The following is an 18,917-nucleotide window of genomic DNA, read 5'->3' as shown; positions in this document are numbered from 1 at the left end:
AGAATTTTACAGTAGATATCAGTATATCCACTACCTAGGTTCTACCATTAACATTTTACTATGCTAGTTTTATCATATATCTATCACTGTTACTTTATTGCTTACAGAAGGGATTTAGAGAGACAAGTAGTAGCTTTCTAACCAACAACTTCCTATTCTGAGTCATACATAAAAGTTAAAGTATAGTAGACAGTACTGTATTGGTCAAGAAAGGGTTCTAATTGTTCACATGTGTTTCAAACAAGTGGGGCTTTTCAAATACCTCAACTAACAAATCACCATCTCCCTTTAGTTCATTTACATGTTCATATTTTTACTCATTTGATTAGTAGTAAAAGAACTGAAGTATTTAATGTTAAATTGCTTTATATTAAATCGTTACATATAATTGAGTTTGTGATTGACTTTATTCACAACTAATCCTAAGGGACCAGATACAACATAACCATATAGCACTTTAATTTTAGTATTTGAAGCATACATGCTGGGAGGCTAATGTAACATAGCAGGTCTTTTGAGTGGCCCTTGCTGACTGCCCAGAATCCCAACATCTCAGTTTTGTTGAATCTTTTATAGTTAATAGAGAACATTTCATGTAAAAAAAATATGCTAGAGAATTGAGATAGATGTTTCTGATAAACTCTAATTTGAATCCAAAATGTTTCACAGATGGTTTCTGATTAAAACCCAATGGAAACCAAATCAGGAGAGAGCCTACAACAAAAGACAACAGACGACCAAATGTGGCCGAAACCAAGTCAGTCCTTTAAACCAATAAACACACGTGGAAACCGACTCTTAACCACAAAACATTTTCTGTAGTCAGCAGAAGGCAGCAGTCGTGCAGTATAAGAAATCCTCATCGGGGGAGGGCTGTGTTTGTTCTCAGCACGTCTCCTGAGCATCCTCCATCTCCTGCAGACAGAACCTGTGTTTCCCTGAGGCAGCTGCCACCCACTCTTCTCATCCAGGGGGCTACGCACACCTTGGCACACACAGTGTTCACCAGGAGCCTCCAGGGGCAGCAGAAAACCCTTTCGTGGAACCTGTTTCAGTGGCACACTCAGGCTGCAATGAAACTTTTTTTTTTCCCTTCTGGAATATTTTCAAATGTTCCTTATTAGAGGTCAAATATGATGAATTCTTGCCAAAATACAAGAACTCTGGGTAATGGACATAAAATGAGGCATAAATAATCATAACAACATGTTACAATTATACAGCATTTCCATTTCCAAAGTACTTGTGAGGGAGGGGGTAGGAAGGGGAAAGAAAACTAACGTGCTCCGCGTCAAGCCCAATATGAGTCATTTTTGCAGGTAATATATCGTTTACTGTTTACCACATAATTACTGAGGAGGCATTGCTATTCTCATTTTACAGATGAGCAAACTGAGACTGACAGGCAAGAGGAATTACCGAGGCACCTGGGTGCAGTGGGAAGAGCACAGAGGATGCGGTGGGGCGGGGATAAGAGGACAGAGGCTGCTGAGGAAGACTGTGATGAGGACTTCTAGGGCTTCCTTCTAGGAAGGTTATTCTGGATTGTGGATTGTGGATTGTGACTAGGGTGTCCTGGAAGAGAGAGGCTGGGAAGAGGAAGACCCGGTTATACTTTGTTTTTGTCCTTTTTTGGGGGAGGGAGGGGTTGTATTGTGATGAGAGGTGAAATACGAGTCTTTTTTCTTTTTTAATTTTTTTTTTTTGGCCGCAACCTGCAGCATGTGGAATCTTAGTTCCCCAACCAGGGATCAAACCCACACGCCCCTACACTGGAAGCACGGAGTCTTAACCACTGGACTGCCAGGGAAGTCCCTATAACGAGAGTCTTAACTGAGGCAGTGGGCTTGGGAAGAAAGGGGTGATTCCAGAGGCAGTGATAACACAATCTATGGCTCTAAGCAGCACTATGGAGAATGTCTGTGCAGGCTGAGATGGCGCAAGAGCTCCTCATCTAAGGGAGACACTGGAGAGCTGCATATATTTATCATCACATTTTTCTGTAGTAATGTGTCATATTCCAAATGAATCAATTAATTATGACAATCTTCCCAGGAGATAAGAGTAAAGTGTCAGGAGAAATTCTTCTAATTTATACAAAGGTGCTTCATGGGCTAGTAGCAGGCAGTTCTGAATCTAAGGGTATCAAGAGATTATTTTAACTGTAACTTATATTAGTTTTATTCTGAGCTTTAGATATTCTTGGGATTAACAGGTATAGATATGTGAAAAGCAGGTGGAGGAAGAAAACCCAAAGAAAATCAAGAAAGGAAAAGAAAACAATAACAGATAATTTAACAAGGTGGAAGAACACAAGATAGAGATCTCTAGACATGTAAACATCAATAATGTTCTTACACTGCTGACCATAATCATTTAAAAATGGAAATGGAAAATGATCTCACTCATAAAAACTGGCAATAAATTTAACAAGAAAGGTAAAACTAGAAAATTTTACTGAAGGATATAAAATAAGACCTAAATAAACATATCATACCATGATCCTCGATGGGAAGACTAAATATCATAAAGATGTCAAGTCTACTCAAAAAATACATATATGAACCTTAATACAACTTGGACAGAATCCCATCAGAGTCTCTTATTGGTGAAGGTGGAGATGGGGTGGGGCTGTGACCACAGCATTCTAAAGTTCATCTAGAAGAGAAAATGTGTGAGAATAGCAACAGGCAACAACCCGCCCCCTGACAAATTAACTCTGGGAAATATTTAAGTGCCAGAAGGCATGCTGGGGTAATACAAATGAATCACGAAATATGGTCACTGCTTAAAATCTACAGAGGATACTCCCCTCAGGCACAGATAGAGTCAGAGACTGTATTAAGAGCCTCATGTGACAGACACTGGGCAGACTGTGGACCTGAGGACCCTCACCTCTGACTGCTCATGGGTCACTGGAGAGCTCGAGCCTCTCTTTGTGCCACACATGAGGAGGGCAGGACTAGAGGGAAAGGGCATTGCTTTGCTCTCTCTGTGTAGATAATATGAACAAGTAATTCACGAAAAATAAACACAAATGGCCTAAAAGAAACACATGAAAAGACCTCCAACTCCGCTAAAAGGTGAGACTTAAAGTGAGATACCACTTTTCAGTTTCTTGACTGGCAAAACAACGGCAATATCCAGTGTTGATGATCTACATATGCTGTTAATGAAAGTTACACATTGGTGCAAGTTTATGTAGATAATTTGTTAGTATTTATTAAAGTGTAAAATGTGAATGCTCTTTGACCCAGCTATTCTACTTCCGAGAATCTGTCTTACAGAAATAATAGTATATGTATATAAAAGTGTGTGTATATGAATGTCCCAAGTGTTTTTTTTTATAATAGTAAAAAATCTAGAAACTGTTCAATTATGGAAAACTCACAGAATGGAATAATATAAAATCCTGAAAAATGTGTATACTGGGTTGAATAGCGTCCCCCTTAAAATTCAAGTCCTTCTGGAACCTCAGAAGATGACCATATTTGAAAATAGGGTCCTTGCAGATGTAATTAAACATGAGGTGATACTGAAGTAGGGTTGGTCCTAAATTCAATCTAAATGGTGTCCTTATTAGAAGAGGAGAGGACGCACAATGACACACAGTAGGAAGATGGCCCTGCAGAGATGGGGACTGGAGTTATGCTACCACAGCTAAGGAATGCCAAGGATTGATGGCAACCACCAGAACCTGGAAGAGGCAAAGAAGGCTTCTTCCCTAGAGCCTTTGAGAAGGAGAAGAGCCCTAAAACACCTTGATTTTGGACTTCTAGCCTCCAGAACTGTGAGAAAATTAATTTCTATTGTTTTAACCCACCTGGCCTTTGGTACTTTGTTACGACAGCCTTGGAAACTAATACAATGTGTCTAGCCAAAAATATGGACATAAGCCCTTTCTTGCATGTGTGAATCAAAAACTATTTTATATTTATAGATATTAAGTATAGCTATCTGTACAGCCATGGAAAAATTCAGAAAGATGTATATCAAATTATTACCAGTGGTTGCTTGGGTGGAAGAGTTAGAGGGATAGAGGTGAGAAAATTCACTTCATTAAAAGTATATTTTTAAAAATCAAAAATCTCATACCTCTTTTTTTGTTTTCGTTATGTAAGCGTTTTTTTTTTTTGGTTGAGCCGCGTGGCATGTGGGATCCTAGTTCCCTGCTAGGGATTGAGCCCTCACCCCCTGCATTGGAAGCACAGAGTCTTAACCACTGGACCGCCAGGGAAGTCCCTGTATGTAAATGTTTTATGTATTTTCCAAATAAAAATGTCTTTGGAGGGAATTCCCTGATGGTCCAGTGGTTAGGACTCCACATTTTAACTGCCATGGGCCCAGGTTCAATCCCTGGTCAGGGAACTAAGATCCTGCAAGCCGTGCGGCATGGCGGGGGAGGGGGGCGGAATAGATATATGTATATGTATAACTGAATCACTTTGCTGTACACCTGAAACTAACACAACATTGTTAACAACTATGCTTCAATATAAACTAAATTAACAAAAAAAAGAAGGTCTTTGGAGACCATGAAAACTCAAGCTGAGATTGTTAACTTTTAATGTAGAGTTCAGTCATCTTGGAAGGCAGGCCCCTGGAGAGGTACCCGACAGGAGAAGAGGCACTGTGGCTAGGCTGGCGGCCAGCCAAGGAAGAGGGGAGTGATGAGGAAAAAGGATCACTGGAAAGGGGTAGTTTATACCATCCATCTGAATTAGGGGAGCACACTGCAAGAGGAAGAGCTACTTTTGATTTCTCTGCAGGCTTCGTCCTCAAGGTGGATAAAGAATGTGCTTATATTTGGTTTGAGGGACTAACGAATGGCCAGGCAGTGAGTAGGGGGCAGTGTACAGTTGGGGCTCTTTCTCCCCTTCTCATAGAATTTCCAAAAACAAGGAGAAGTGCCCAGACTTCAACTTGGTCTCCATCTATCTGAAAAGGTTTTATCTGATGTGTGCACTATACAACTGGCTGAAGCCAACATACCACAGAGTGATCAAAGTCCCATGCTAGAAAACAGCCAGTAGCACACAGCAGACCATCCCATGCCACCCCAGGCCACAACTTTTCTTCAATTACCTAACATGCTGCATCTCACTTCTCTGCAGCCCTCCTCTGCTTCTATCCACTCCTCCAGCACCAGACAGAAAGGCCAGTGGAAGTTGGATAGCGACTTCCTAACTTTCTTTTTATTTCCAAGGCTCCTTTATGCAAGATAGTCTTCTTATACTAGCTATTTCATACTAAAAAAAGGTGTGACAAAGAAGTGAAACTCCACGTCTAAGAGTTCAATAAAACGCCATGGTCTGTATTCCAAATTCTCACCGTGATTATGGAATCATTTTGTTGTCTGAGGTGTCAAAAATGGTCTTGCAGACAAAACACAGCCTTGAAGTTAAGAAAGGCAGAAACTGTAACCGCCCAGCCTTCTCTGCAAGTTGGGCACTCTGCAGAACAATGGTGAGCCAAGACTGTCAGGAGGCTTCCTGGTGCCTGAGAGTTGTTTACAAAGAAAACGCACTCAGGCTGGCTCGCTGTGGACAACCATAACATACTCTGGAATTCTAAGTGGAGAGAGTCCTTTTACACAGACTATTAATCTGGTGAAAAGCAAAAATCAAAAAAATAAAAAACAGATTTCTTTCCAGGACCAAAAAAACCTCCCTCTGGGTAAAAACGATAGAGAAGAAGAAAGGCACAAAGCCAAGACTAGCTCCGCAAGAGCAGGGGGACTGTTTTGTTCACTGCTCTGTTGAGAACAGTTGCTGGTGTACAGTAGGGTCTGAATACACACTCACTGAATGAATGAATGAATGAATGAATGAAACCTTGACTTTTCAGAAGCTTTAACAATAGGATTAAGTCCATGGGGAGAAAAATCAAACAAGTAATCTGAACTTGGAGAAACCTCAAAATAAGGATTAAATAAATATAACCTCATGATTTCTTAGATTTCTCATATTAGAAACGTATCTAAGAAAACCCTGCAAAAGTCCATGACAAAGTCTCTGTGACTTTCACTGGTACGTGCTCAGTATTTAATCAGGCTACTCTCCAGCAGCTTGTTTTGCTTAGCACTTCTAGCATCCTGGGCATGAGGCAGGGGTGAAGTCTCGACCTTGGCCAGGCCCCCTGCATGGATGGTAACAGGCCCAGAGCCACTTTTGTACACCGTAGGGATGGAAGGAACCCAAGAAATCATCTCGCCAACAGCTTTGCCTTCAGGAAGCAACACGTTTGAACCATTCCAAACCAGAGAGTCCATCTATTTTTATAAGTTCTCCTTGTCTAAAAATTTGTCTCTAAATGTGAGACTTTTGGCAAGTTAGTCAACCCCCTTGCTCATCAGCTTCCTCATCTTTGAAATGGACATAAAAATATTAACTACCTTACGTGACTGCCGTAAAGACTGAGGAATACACGGCACAGTATACGGCACAGTGCCAAGTATACTGTAAGTGCCCAAAAGAGCTGTTATCACTTTACTCTTTTATTTGTCAATAAACAGGTTCTAGCATTTCATGTAGCACTGGCCTGGACTCTAATTCTGATTAGGTCCTTACCTTAGTTCTAAGTCAGTGAATGACCTGCTATTCCCCAAACTCCTTGATATTGGTAGATCCACTTCAACCTTCCCTTGAAAGTTCATGGGTACATAAAGTTCCAATTATGCAGTACAGATACAGGATGCAGCTTCTCATTGTATGTGAGAACTGTCCCAGGCCTCCTCAGTATATATGGATGTTACAATTACAAATTATAAATGCCCCAAGTAAACAAGATAGTTGGGCCTACCATTCTGGAACCCGGCTTGAATGAGGGCAGAGGCAGCAGGCAGTAAATGTAATGTGCTAGACTAGAGCAAAGAAACTAAGGTTCAAGTGCTAGTCTGTCACATTTAGCTGGGTAAGCAAGCTATTTCACCTCTCCTGGTTTCAATTTCCTCTTTACAAAACAGGGGTATGTACCAGACCAACTCTATAAAGTTCCTTTTGAGCTCTAAAACTCAATGATTCCATGGAAGGGTGAAAGCCAAGAGGGTGGCTGGCAGGGTCAAAGCAGATATAAAGATATGAGGCCAGGGGCGGGGGTGGGTAAGAACTAAGAATGTGAATGTGAAGAGAAAACTGCAGGTTAATAAGAGAAAGGACTTGTCAAACAGTAAGTCAAACCTTACCTATAAGGGTGCAGGCTGGGAGGATGAGCTGGGCTGAATGCCTAGGAAAAGACTAGTTCAGGAAAATGCTAAAGGGCCAATGGCTTGGAGGACCATTTATTTTTGGACGTGCAGTACCAGCCAGAAAGAACCTTATTTCTTCGGGGACTAGGGAGCTGAGAGAGAAGGCATCTGGTGACCTGAAAGAAAGGGTTGAACTCCAAAATCAAACTTAAAGCTAGACTCTTCAGGTATACCATGTAGCTACAAACTACTCCTATCAGAGGTTAAGAGCTCAGACTCTGAAGATGGGCAGCCTAGGTTCAAATCATAGCCTTATTAGATCAGGCAAGTGAGCTAATCTCACTCTACTTCAGTGTCTTCATCTGTAAAACAGACATAAAACCAGAACCTACTGCATAGGGATATGGTAAAGATCAAATGAAAGGCAGCTGAAAGACCTAACTGAAAGGCAGCTGCTTTGGGGTATGCTTTAGGCGGGAGCTTTAGGCCAGCCCTTAAGGAAACAATTCGCTGAAGGGCTTTCCCATGGGAGCTACATTCACTTTACATCCTCCCTCGACATTTACTTTAAAGGTATTGCTAAGTAGTCCTAACTGAAAGGCAGCTGCTTTGGGGTACCATGACAATAGGAATGATTTATATATTTTTTACTTTTCTGGCCCTCTTTCAGGCCCAGCAGTTTGCCCTTCTTATACCTAGTTCTCCCCAATGTTTCTATTCACCACTTACATTATTATGCATTCTTAAGTTTCCTTCCAAGTGTTATGCAAAATGCTGTTAGTTTTACATGTCTACAGCTTCCCAGAATTATCACACATAGGAAAATAGGGTGCAGTATCTCCATTTACAAGTAAAAGCAGAATCAACAACATTAAAGACCTAAAACCACACCCTTCCAATGCTCTCTCTTTACAAGTGAGCTCTAAGGACTCATTTTTATTTCCATCTGCAAGGCAAAATATTCATTTGGAGTGGCCAAACAACCTGGTTTGTTGACAAGACACCTATGTTTCTTGACTTTTTAAACTCCGATACACAGAATGAGCAATCACTGTCCATTGACTATTATTGCTTAACTTAACAGTCTGTGGAGATGTACTTTATAAGATGGGAAGAGAGTAGGTGCCATCAACCTGGTCCTAAAAATTGTTGACTTCATCTCATGTGCCAAAGAGTAGAAAATGACTTTAGGGAGGCTGTGAGGGGAGGACAGGAAAGGAGGCTGATGCATCCGAAGCAGCAGCACAGGCTGGCCTAACTGACACGTTTCTCTGGCTCTTTCCCTACATGCTCTGGACCTTCCTGATAGGAGTTGGAAACTTCATTTGTTTGAGCTTTGTTGTTTCAAAAACAACCTCCCCAGTAAATACAAGAAAGTTATATATTTGGAATTTAAATGTTTAAATACATAAGTTGATTTTTTAAAACAACTTACACGAGACTGGGTTTTTGTTTTACAATGTTCCCTTCCTCTGATTTTGATATAATTCTCGAAACCTTTCCATGATTTTCTCAAGTGTATAAAAATAGCTTTCAAAGGAGACCCAAACCAAGTGAAGATTTTTATGGCTGATTAGGTCTTGGCTTAAAGAGGAGCATTATGATTATAAAGCTTAGTTTCAACTGCTAAGTATTTTTGAAAACACTGAAGAGAAAACATACTTCCTCAACAGTTATGCTGAAGCCTAAAGGTTTCAGAACACAGTTACACAGAAAGTTCTATAATCCATTTGTGATATTAACTTACATATTCCTTCATACAGGCAAATAAGATAAACACTAAGATAAAACAATAATAAATGAATAAAATAAAATCCCCAAATAATATCCCCTTATTCTTTCTCAAAAGTAAATTTTGAATCTTACTACATTACACTATTCTCAAAAGGGAAATCCTCAAATGGTCTATCGGACCAGGAATTCCTATGCTACCATTGATGCATTGTTACTAAATTTCAGTGCTTCTTAAATTCAACTTATTGGCAAAATTGCATACTTAGGAGCTCTACATAGTGAACTGTGAAACAGAGAAAAGACTCAGTTGAAAGAGAGGGATATACCTAGAAGAAAACCTAGCCAACAGGCTAAGGACTATTAGAGGATATGGACTCAGATGCTTTCAATAAACCAATAGCTATTTATTAAAATATCTATTATGGATAGGGATCACAGGAGAGAAAACAGTAGAGTAAGATACACTCAAATCCCTCCTATGAGCAAAAACACTCATCCCCATCACATATGTTTTATAATCAGGGGGCTTGAATTTGGCTCCACCTGGTGTGTTTCTCTGACAAGCTTCTTAATCCTGAGCCTCAGTTTCTCAATCTGCAAAACGGGGTAATAAAACCCATCCCATAGAGTTTCACTGAGGATTGAATTAAATGAGACAACATAGGGAAAGTGTCTCTCATTAGATGTCAGTAAATGTTATTTCCTTTCTCATGATATACTGCCAAGAAAGCCGTATCTAATAAATAACAAATGCAGTATTCTACCTGGAAAGGGTCTGTCTGCATCACCCCCATGCAGAGGAACTCCCTTATTTTCTGGCATATACTTCTTCGTAATGGGCAAAGACATCAGCCGGATGTGATGGATGAGTGAGCGCCAGGTATGAGCTCCAGAAAGCACTGGTTCAGGTGGTAATGGGCTGAAAGGTTGAATCACAAAGTAGGCAGTGAGCAAGATTAATCCCAGGGTTACGAGGACCTACAAGGAAAGACAGGAAATGGATTAATAATTGTCACAGCAAACAAAATACTTTTAGGCCAAGGAAAAAAAACAGGCATCTTCTACTATTTCCAGTGTGCTTTAAGAACTAATCCATTTTCATAAACAAGCCACTGACATTCACTTCTGAAAGCATTTAAAGCTTGAGAACTGTGAGGACTGCAAGGCTCACCAAACTTTTATCATACAGACCAGGGGCTATGCCCATCATTTAAAAATATACACAGAGGGCTTCCCTGGTGGCGCAGCGGTTGAGAGTCTGCCTGCGGATGCAGGGGACGTGGGTTCGTGCCCCGGTCCGGGAAGATCCCACATGCCGCGGAGCGGCTGGGCCCGTGAGCCATAGCCGCTTAGCTTGTGCGTCTGGAGCCTGTGCTCCGCAACGGGAGAGGCCACAGCAGTGAGGGGCCCACGTACCGCAAAAAAAAAAAAAAAAAAAAAAAAAAAAATATATATATATATATACATATACACACACAGATACAGTTAATGATAAATACATAGCTTTCATCTAGAACATTTAACAAAGTAGTCAAATTTGCTAATAACACATCGTAACAAAGTAACAAAGAGTAAAGGCCAATTTATTCATAGAAAAACCAAGGTTCAGTGGTGGAATCAGTCAACATTAATATTTGGGGAGAATGTTGAAGAGTTTGTGCTCTAAGCTATTTCCAAGTCAGAACACATTTTTACCTTGTACACAGCTAGAAGGAGGGGATACTGGGGTGGCCCCCTCTGAGGTTCATTCTTTTCCAGCAGCTGTCTGATAAATTTTTCAATTGCTTTCTCTGACATGCCACACTGATGGCCCGTCTGTCTTACCAAATCAACAGTCTCTGAAAGTTTGTCATAAATGCTGAGCTCATTAGCAGCAAGATCCATGTCTTCTAATACAAAATCCCTGAGAGAGAAAGAAAATGAATGCAAAAAGAAAGATGGTTTCTTTAAACTACTTCCTCCACAAAGTTACTTCCTTTAGAACAGTGCTTATTGACCAGCTTTTTGACCACCTGTGGGGAAGGAACAATTCTTCTGTAAAACACAATGAATACATTGAGACAATGTCAAGATGCAATACAAGTTTTTAAGTGTTTTTTAATTGTGGGCTAGTAATAAATGGTTCACAGGCCAGCACTGGTTCCCAAACACTTTGAGGAATACCTGTCCAGAGCACAATAAATCCCTAATGGGACTCAGAAACACTAGGTCCATCCAAAATGATTTCTGAAACCAGTCACAGGAGATCTGCTACTGGTAATTTACTAAAATAAAAAGAAATGGAATATGGAAAGTGTTGCTGATCAATTATTTCTTTCCTTTCACATAAGATGAACCTTTTAGCAACACAAGGGGAGGAAATTATCACTGAAGGCAAGATTTACTGAGGAACACATTGATATGCTTTGTTCCTGACAGACCAAGAATTTCAGACAACACAAAACCATAGCATGGTAGTGCTTCAGACTTAGCAGGTTGCAGTCCTCATGCTTTTCTGCAAATACAATCTCAGACAATAAAGAGCATTCTGTTTCTATTTTACATACTTAAAGGCCTAAGATCTATAACTCATTTCAAAATTCAATTTGCGTTCTCACAGTTATTTTAAAGCCAGATTGTTTCACAGTGGCCATAGAATTAAAGGCAAAAACTAAAGGCAAAATAGAATTCTCTGTATCATGTTTCACAGTGGCCACAGAATAAAAGACAAAAACTAAAGGCAAAATAGAATTCTCTGTATCATTTGTAAAATGAAATTAAAAAGTTCTTTTTAAAAAGTGCTGTGCTACAGAACAATGTTCTTCTTCATTTATAGGAGGAAAAGCAGTGCTTGGTATCTATGCTCTCTTCTGTTGGTTGGGTTTTGTTGTTGTTGTTATTTTCTTGCTTTTACATTGCAGAGGGTCCTCTTATTTCACATATTTCATCCCCAAGTGTTGCTAAGATCAAAAAGCACTGACAAGGTACAACTATTTCCTCAGTAAGGAGATGCTGCCCCCTGTAGAACAGAGGACAACAGTCATGAAGCTCCAGCAGAGGAAGAGGTCTGCACTGCCACAAACCAGCACACATGGCATAGCTCCTCTTCTAACAATGCCTCCTCTAATGACTCCTTCCCTTTGGTCCTCTTTCTGACTATTAACCTTTTACTTCACTAGTTCTTAACTGTGCCTGCAAATTAGAATCACCTAGAGGGCTTTTAATGAATGCTCATACCAGGGCCCCAACCCAAGGCCAACTAAATCAGAATCAGACTTCTAATGGTGGATTAACAGGCAGGTAATCTAGACTTTGGGGATTGGGGGAGGGAGGAACCCCACATTAAAGGGGACACAACCTTTCTCCAAACTCTCTGCCGCTGCTCAAACTGTTTTTTTAAGACCACAAAGGCCTTCATTTCAAGGTTCAGGTAAAAGGATGGCGAAAACTCTATTTTAAAATGTGTAGTTTTGGGAATTCCCTGGCGGTCCAGTGGTTGGGACTCAGCACTTTCACTGCCAAGGGCCCAGGTTCAATCCCTGGTCGGGGAAGTGAGATCCCACAAGCTGTGTGGCGTGGCCAAATAAAATAAAATGTGTATTTTCCACAAATGGTGCTGGGACAACTGCATATCCACACGCAAAAGAATGAAGTTGGATGCTTCCTTATACCACAGAAATTAACTCAAAATGGATAAAAGACCTAAACTTAAGAGTTAAACTGTAAAACTCTTAGAAGAAAACAAATGGGGAAATTTTTATAACACTAGATTAGGCAATGGCTTCTTAGCTATGACACCAAAAGCACAAGTAGCAAAAGAAAAATAAATTGGACTACATCAAAATTAACAATTTTTGTGCTTCAGATGATACCATCAAGAAAGTAAAATGACAACCTACAGAATGGGGGGGCAATATTTGCAAATCATATATCTGTTAAGGGACAGGTATTCAGAGTTCATAAAGAATTCTTACAACTCAATTATAAAAAGACAAATACCCAATTAAAAATGGGCAAAGTATTTGAATAGATATTTCTCCACAGAAGATATACAAATGGCCAACAAACTCATGAAAAGATGTTTAACATCATTAGCCTTCAAGGGAGTGTAAATCAAAACCACAGTGAGATACCACTTCTCACCCACTGGGGTGACTATAATCAAAAAGTCAGATAATAACAAGTGCTGGCAGTGGAACTCTTGTACACTGTGGCTGGGAATGTGAAATGATGCAGCTGCTTTGGAAAACAGTTTGGCAGTTCCTCAAAATCTCAAATGTAGAGTTACCATATGACCCAGGAATTCCACTTGTATGTACCCACGATAATTTAAAACAAATATCCACACAAAAACTTGTACGTGAACGTTTAAGCAGCATTATTCATAATAGCTCAAAAATGGAAGCAACCCAAATGTCCATAAATGGATACACAAAATGGATATTAATAATATCATACATCAATAATATTCATACCATGGAATATTATTGGACAATAAAAAGGAATAAAGTACTGATACATGCTACAACATGGATGAACCTTGAAAACATTATGCTAAGTGAAGGAAGACAGTAACAAAAGACTACGTATTACATGACTGCATTTATATGAAAAGTCAAGGATAGGCAAATCTATAGAGACAGAAAATAGATTAATTAGGGGTTGCCTAGGGGAGAGGGTGGGGAGGAATGCGGAGTGACTTAATATAGGGTTTCTTCCTGGAGTGACAAAAATGTTCAAAACAAATTGTGGTGATGGTTGCACAACTTTGTGAATATACAAAAACCACTGAATTGTACATTTTATAATGAATTTCATGGTGAATTTCATGGCATAGAAATTATATCTCAATAAAGATGTTGTAAAATGTGTACTTATAGAATCTGAACTTATCCCGTTGTGGCATTTATTACATTCACTGCTATGATTTTGGCTAAGTCACTTGGTCTATTTCCTCATCCAAAAGATAAGAGGATTGAACCAGAAAATTTTTCAAGTTTCCTCTAGCTCTAAAATTCTAGGAGTGTATGAATATTTCAGGAAGCAGAAAAAATTCAATACATTAGAAGTTAAAGCCTTATGTCCAATTGCATTCCTATATTACCATTTCTTGTTATGCCATCTGATATGTCAGGTGTTGTGCTAAGCACTGCAGAAACATTATCTCAGTAAATCGTCACAGCAATCCCATAAGGTAAGTGTGATTAATCCCATTTCACAGATGTGGAAACTAAGGCTCAGAAAGGTTTCATAACTCGCCAGGATGTGAACACAAGTGTGCCTGACTTCAGGGCTGGTGCTTTTAATCTTTATGCACACTGCCTCCCTTACCAAGTATGTTCCTATTCTGAGCAGGCAGTTCCAAAACCACAACACCGTGTCCCTTGATTATCACAAATGAGTGGGTGAAAACTGGAAAGTGATCGACTACAATGATTCCTGGAAAAAGAATAAAGCAATAACTTATTACAATATTTTTCACATCTTGCTTTTGTGACCAGTGATTCCAGAGACACAGCATTTTCCTGTTTATATGAACAAAGATATTCCAAGCAAGCAAGCAAGCTACAATAAATTATCCGACAATACCCAGTCAAAATCCATTAAAACTCAGTAGAGGACCAGAAAAGGAAAGCTGTGGGAATTCTAGAAAAAAATTCCAGTAAAAAACTTTAAAGATTTGAGAGATGGGGGCACCTGTAGGTATCCTCAGGGAGAAGAGAATGTCACATTGGTGTGCACTTAGGGGCACCGTGAAGGGGAAAGAAGTGCAGGTGAGGCTAAAAGGAGAACCAACTATCATAGGTTTTGAAGACTATTTCACAATCTTTGTAAACCTCTGCCCACTTCTGATACACATAAAAATCTCATTAAACTCCCAGTTTGTGTTGCAAATAGGTTTTTTTAAAAATTCAAGTACACAATGATAATATGATACTGAATACATACATTTTTGCAGCTGTACATCCTTCTTCTCCGAGATTCTGACACATTTCTCAAGTTATCAGAAGGGTAGTTACTAATAATTTAGTGAACTTTTCAAGAGCACATGGAGGTCTTGATAATAAGCCTTCCTTTCGCCTTTGGTAAGATCAGTGGTTCTCAACTGGGGGCAACTCTGCCCCTGAGGGGATATTTGGAAAGTCTGGAGACATTTGTGATTGTCACACTTGAGGGTACTACTGGCATCTAGTGGCTATGATGTTAATTAAACGACAAAAAAAATCTTGTCCCTTTAGGTCAGACTATAGAGCAGCTCCCTTGCTGCAATCTGCTGAAAGTCAACCCTCAACATGACAGTTTGTATTAAAAACAAAAACAAAAACCTTGTCCCTTAAAAAAAAAAACACACACAAAGTCATAGCTAAGCATCAAGTATATTCATTTAGACTGAGTGAAATCAGCTGAAGCTTGATGGCAACCCCTTTACCTCCAGAAAGAAGGTCCAACTCTGGCAGAAATGAGCTTTGCCACAGAGGGAAGTTCCGATGAGCGAGCTTGACTCTTAACAGTGGCTTATACCTGCAAGGGCACAGGCAGAATCACTTGCAGAGCTGCAAAAATCAAGGTATCATGCACCACCTTGGATATACTGAATTGCCAGAACCTTGGGAATGGGACCCAGGTGCAGAAGATTTCGAACCTCTTCCCTGCTGATTACAAACACACCCCACAATTAGGAGACATTGCTGTGGAACACTGGAATCTCAACTGGGATGATTCTGTTCCAGAATCATAGCTATTAAAATGAATAATTCTCTAACATCACCTAATATCTAGTCCACAGTCAAATTTCCCCAAAGGTCCAAAAAAAGAAAGAAAGAAAGAAAGAAAGGCAAAGCCATATAACTTTCTAGAAGTCTAGGATCCAACCAATGATCACATTATCACAGTGAGCTGTCATGTCTCTCTGGTCTACTTAAATCTACAATAGATGCTGGTGTGGTTTGTTTGGTTTTTTTCTGGCCTTTTATGACATTGACATATTTGAAGCAGGAAACCCCACATCTTTAAACATATTTCTACTTATTCCTATCTTCACCACTTCTAGTTTCTACCATGAAAAAAAAAAATCCTTCCTCTTCAGATTTCCAGAGCTCATACTCTTCCTCCCTTCAGAGTCAAGCTCCCTTAAAAAAAAAAAAATATATATATATCGGGCTTCCCTGGTGGCACAGTGGTTGAGAGTCCGCCTGCCAATGCAGGGGACACGGGTTCGTGCCCCGGTGCGGGAAAATGCCACCTGTCGCGGAGTGGCTGGGCTCGTGAGCCATGGTCGCTGAGCCTGCGCGTCCGGAGCCTATGCTCCGCAACGGGAGAGGCCACAACAGTGAGAGGCCTGCATAACGCAAAAAACACCATTCATTTCTGACCCCCTCATGCCACTGATACTGCTCTCACTAAGGTCACCAAAGGCTTTCTACACATGCCAAGTCCAAAGGACGTTTTTTCAGTTAACACCTTATCTGACCTCTCTGCAGCAGCTGCCATTGCTACCCATTATCTCCCTCAAGGGCTCTCAAACCTTGGCATAATTCTCTTGTTCTCTTCTGAGTCTATGTCCCAGAATGTTGGTATTCATCACGGTTGTCCTTGACCATCTCATTCCCTCCATGGCTTTAACCACCAGCTATTAGTGATTTCCAAATCTCTTCTCCAGTCTAGAACTCTTTCCAAAACTCAAGACCCATCTATCTAACTACCTACCAGACACCCTGACCCAAATTTCCTATAGTCCCCTATATGTAATGTGTTCCTAACTGACTTATTATTTTCCCCTGCAAACCATTTCTCCTATTATGTTCCTTTTCTTAATTAGCGGAAACACCAGTTCTCCAAATTTAAAACCTCTCCTCCTGCTTCTTCATCCCCACTAAGGAACCAATCACCAAATCCTCAATTCTACATCCTGTATAGCTCTCACATTCATCACCTCCTCTTCAGCTCTACCTAAGCGGCAGTCAAGGCCCTCAACATCTCTCCCACAGACCTTCATAAAGATATATTTAATCTCTATTTCCAATCCTCTTTCTCCTTTCTGATCCATCCTCTACAAGTTATTTTTCTAAAACACAAATTGGTGCACATTGCTCATCTATTTAAAGCACCCTCCTTGACTTCCCATGCCCTGCTAGGGAACAATTTAGCATGGTGGTTAAGAACACAGGCACCAGAGTTAGAAAAAGCTGAATGCAAATACTGGATTCTCCATCTACTGCATAGCCATGAGTCACTGTTTACCCTCTTTAAGCCTCAGAGTTTTCATTTATAAAATGAGGATAATTGTGTCTTTCCAACCATGTTGTTAAGGGATTATAAGGTGATGTATTGAAAACATCTGTCTCAATACTCAAATTAAATACTTAATAATTATTATAAGATGAACTCCAAATTACTTAGCATGGCCCTTTATGATCTAGTTACTGCCTACCTGTTCAGTTTCATTTCCCATTCCTCCCCACAGTTTTCATTGCCATACTATTTCACTATTTCACATCTTTATGCTCTTGTACACATAATTTACTTTGCTTACAAAACCTAGCCCCCAGTGCTTTGTCCAATGACTGAACGCTATCCCAACCTTCATTTTTGCCCTATGAACCTTAAACACAACTCTATCATTTTGTATTACGTCTACTTCCTTGTCTTCCTCTCACACTAAATTGTTTCTTGAAAGCAGAGATAAGTGGAGAAAATAACAACACAAATAACAGACATGGAAATTCACCTCAGAGACACGGAACCGTATCAGTGTCTGTTGAACAAATTTATAGAAAGGACCTAAAGTGATCATTCTGTTCTCAAACTAATTTGATGTAAGTAATGGTTCATTTATTTTACTTTTTCTTCTTATTTTTAAGAAATACATCAGCCTAATGAGAGTTTAGGTGAGCAAGTTAGGAACTTTACACTTGGATATTTTTTGTGGAGTTTTAGAGCAGCTGTGGAAGAATAGGGATTCAAACTGGGTCTTGAAAATTGTTTTGGTCCAAAGCAGAAAGGGCAAACAGGGCCTGTGGTATTCAAGCTGGGCGATGTGAACTTCAGTCAAAACTTCAATGTAGCAAAGCTAAATTTGGTTAAGTCATGTTGTTCCTTAGAGGGAAACTGTGATAACTCAAACTCAAATAAGCAAACTTATTAAGGGAGAGATGCCCAAAGAACATTTTATCATGGGAACAACTAAGTGAGCAAACACAAAAAGCCAGAATAATAAGTATCTGGGAATAGTCTCTATTATAAGGAGACGACCAAATACTTTAAAAGAAGTATACTGGTGAATACCAAGGCTATGCAGGCTCTTAGACCAGAAAAAGTGTAGCTTGCAGGGTTAATGGTCTTAAAATACTACGCGGAACACGAGGCAGGCAAATTTCCTTGTTCTAAAAGGAGATTACAAACAGCTCATTTACTTGGGTTAATAAAACAAGTCATATTCCTTTCTGAAATCCGAGATGCCATGTTTACCATATACCAAGATCACACTTTAAAAAAACATTCTCTCCCTAACAATTATTAGAAAAAGATGTTTCGGAGGGGGGCGGGGAATCCACTCTCAACCTACCAAAAAGAAAAAAAATAAGAGATCTGTCAAAAGGGCAGTGAAATCTGGCCGTCGCTAGCACCGCTGTGTTGGACATTGCTGTGACGCCCGCGAAACAAGTTCAATTAGCGTAGAACTCGCTTTGCTCTCCCCGGCAGAGCCAAGGAAAAAAAGAGGAAAAGTCACAAGGGAATCGACTCCGGAAGAGTTGCAGGAGGATGCCGTCAGTCTGCAAAACGCCAAAGGCTCAGAAAAGGGGCCAGCGCAGGGGCAGGAGTGGCAGTGGCCCCGAAAGGTGGGCTGCGCGAGGATGCCATAGACGGGTGCGGTGACGAGGCTGTCACGAAGCTGCCTCCCCCCTCCCGGCCTCGGGCCCCAGTCACTCACATGCGGAGCCCGCGCCCCCTTGGGCTCCTCCCGCCTCGGGGACAGAAAACTGCCGGGCGTGGAGTATAGACCGACAACTTCCTGCTT

The 18,917-nt window shown here is 40.3% G+C and overlaps 1 protein-coding gene across 6 annotated transcripts in view; it reads right to left on the bottom strand.

Annotated features, from left to right (window-relative positions):
- Positions 1–18,917, bottom strand: part of LOC308623447 (bombesin receptor-activated protein C6orf89 homolog) — a 28,647-nt gene extending 9,730 nt beyond the window's left edge. Inside the window, exons 1-5 of one of the 6 annotated variants that reach the window (XM_081245826.1) lie at positions 18,831–18,917; positions 15,330–15,421; positions 14,231–14,338; positions 10,616–10,823; positions 9,685–9,898 (exon numbers count right to left, since the gene is read on the bottom strand). In XM_081245826.1, the coding sequence (XP_081101952.1) occupies positions 9,685–9,898; positions 10,616–10,804 (403 nt within the window). In that variant the 5' untranslated portion in view covers positions 10,805–10,823; positions 14,231–14,338; positions 15,330–15,421; positions 18,831–18,917. Of the gene's footprint in view, positions 1–9,684; positions 9,899–10,615; positions 10,824–14,230; positions 14,339–15,329; positions 15,422–18,464; positions 18,806–18,830 lie in introns of those variants that run through there. The other 5 variants (XM_081245825.1, XM_081245828.1, XM_081245827.1 and 2 more) reach the window with 5 other exon arrangements.

This window comes from Mesoplodon bidens (genome assembly GCF_964165515.1).
Source record: "Mesoplodon bidens genome assembly, chromosome: 10".
Taxonomy (NCBI): domain Eukaryota; kingdom Metazoa; phylum Chordata; class Mammalia; order Artiodactyla; family Ziphiidae; genus Mesoplodon; species Mesoplodon bidens.
This window is presented reverse-complemented; position numbering and strand designations above follow the sequence as displayed.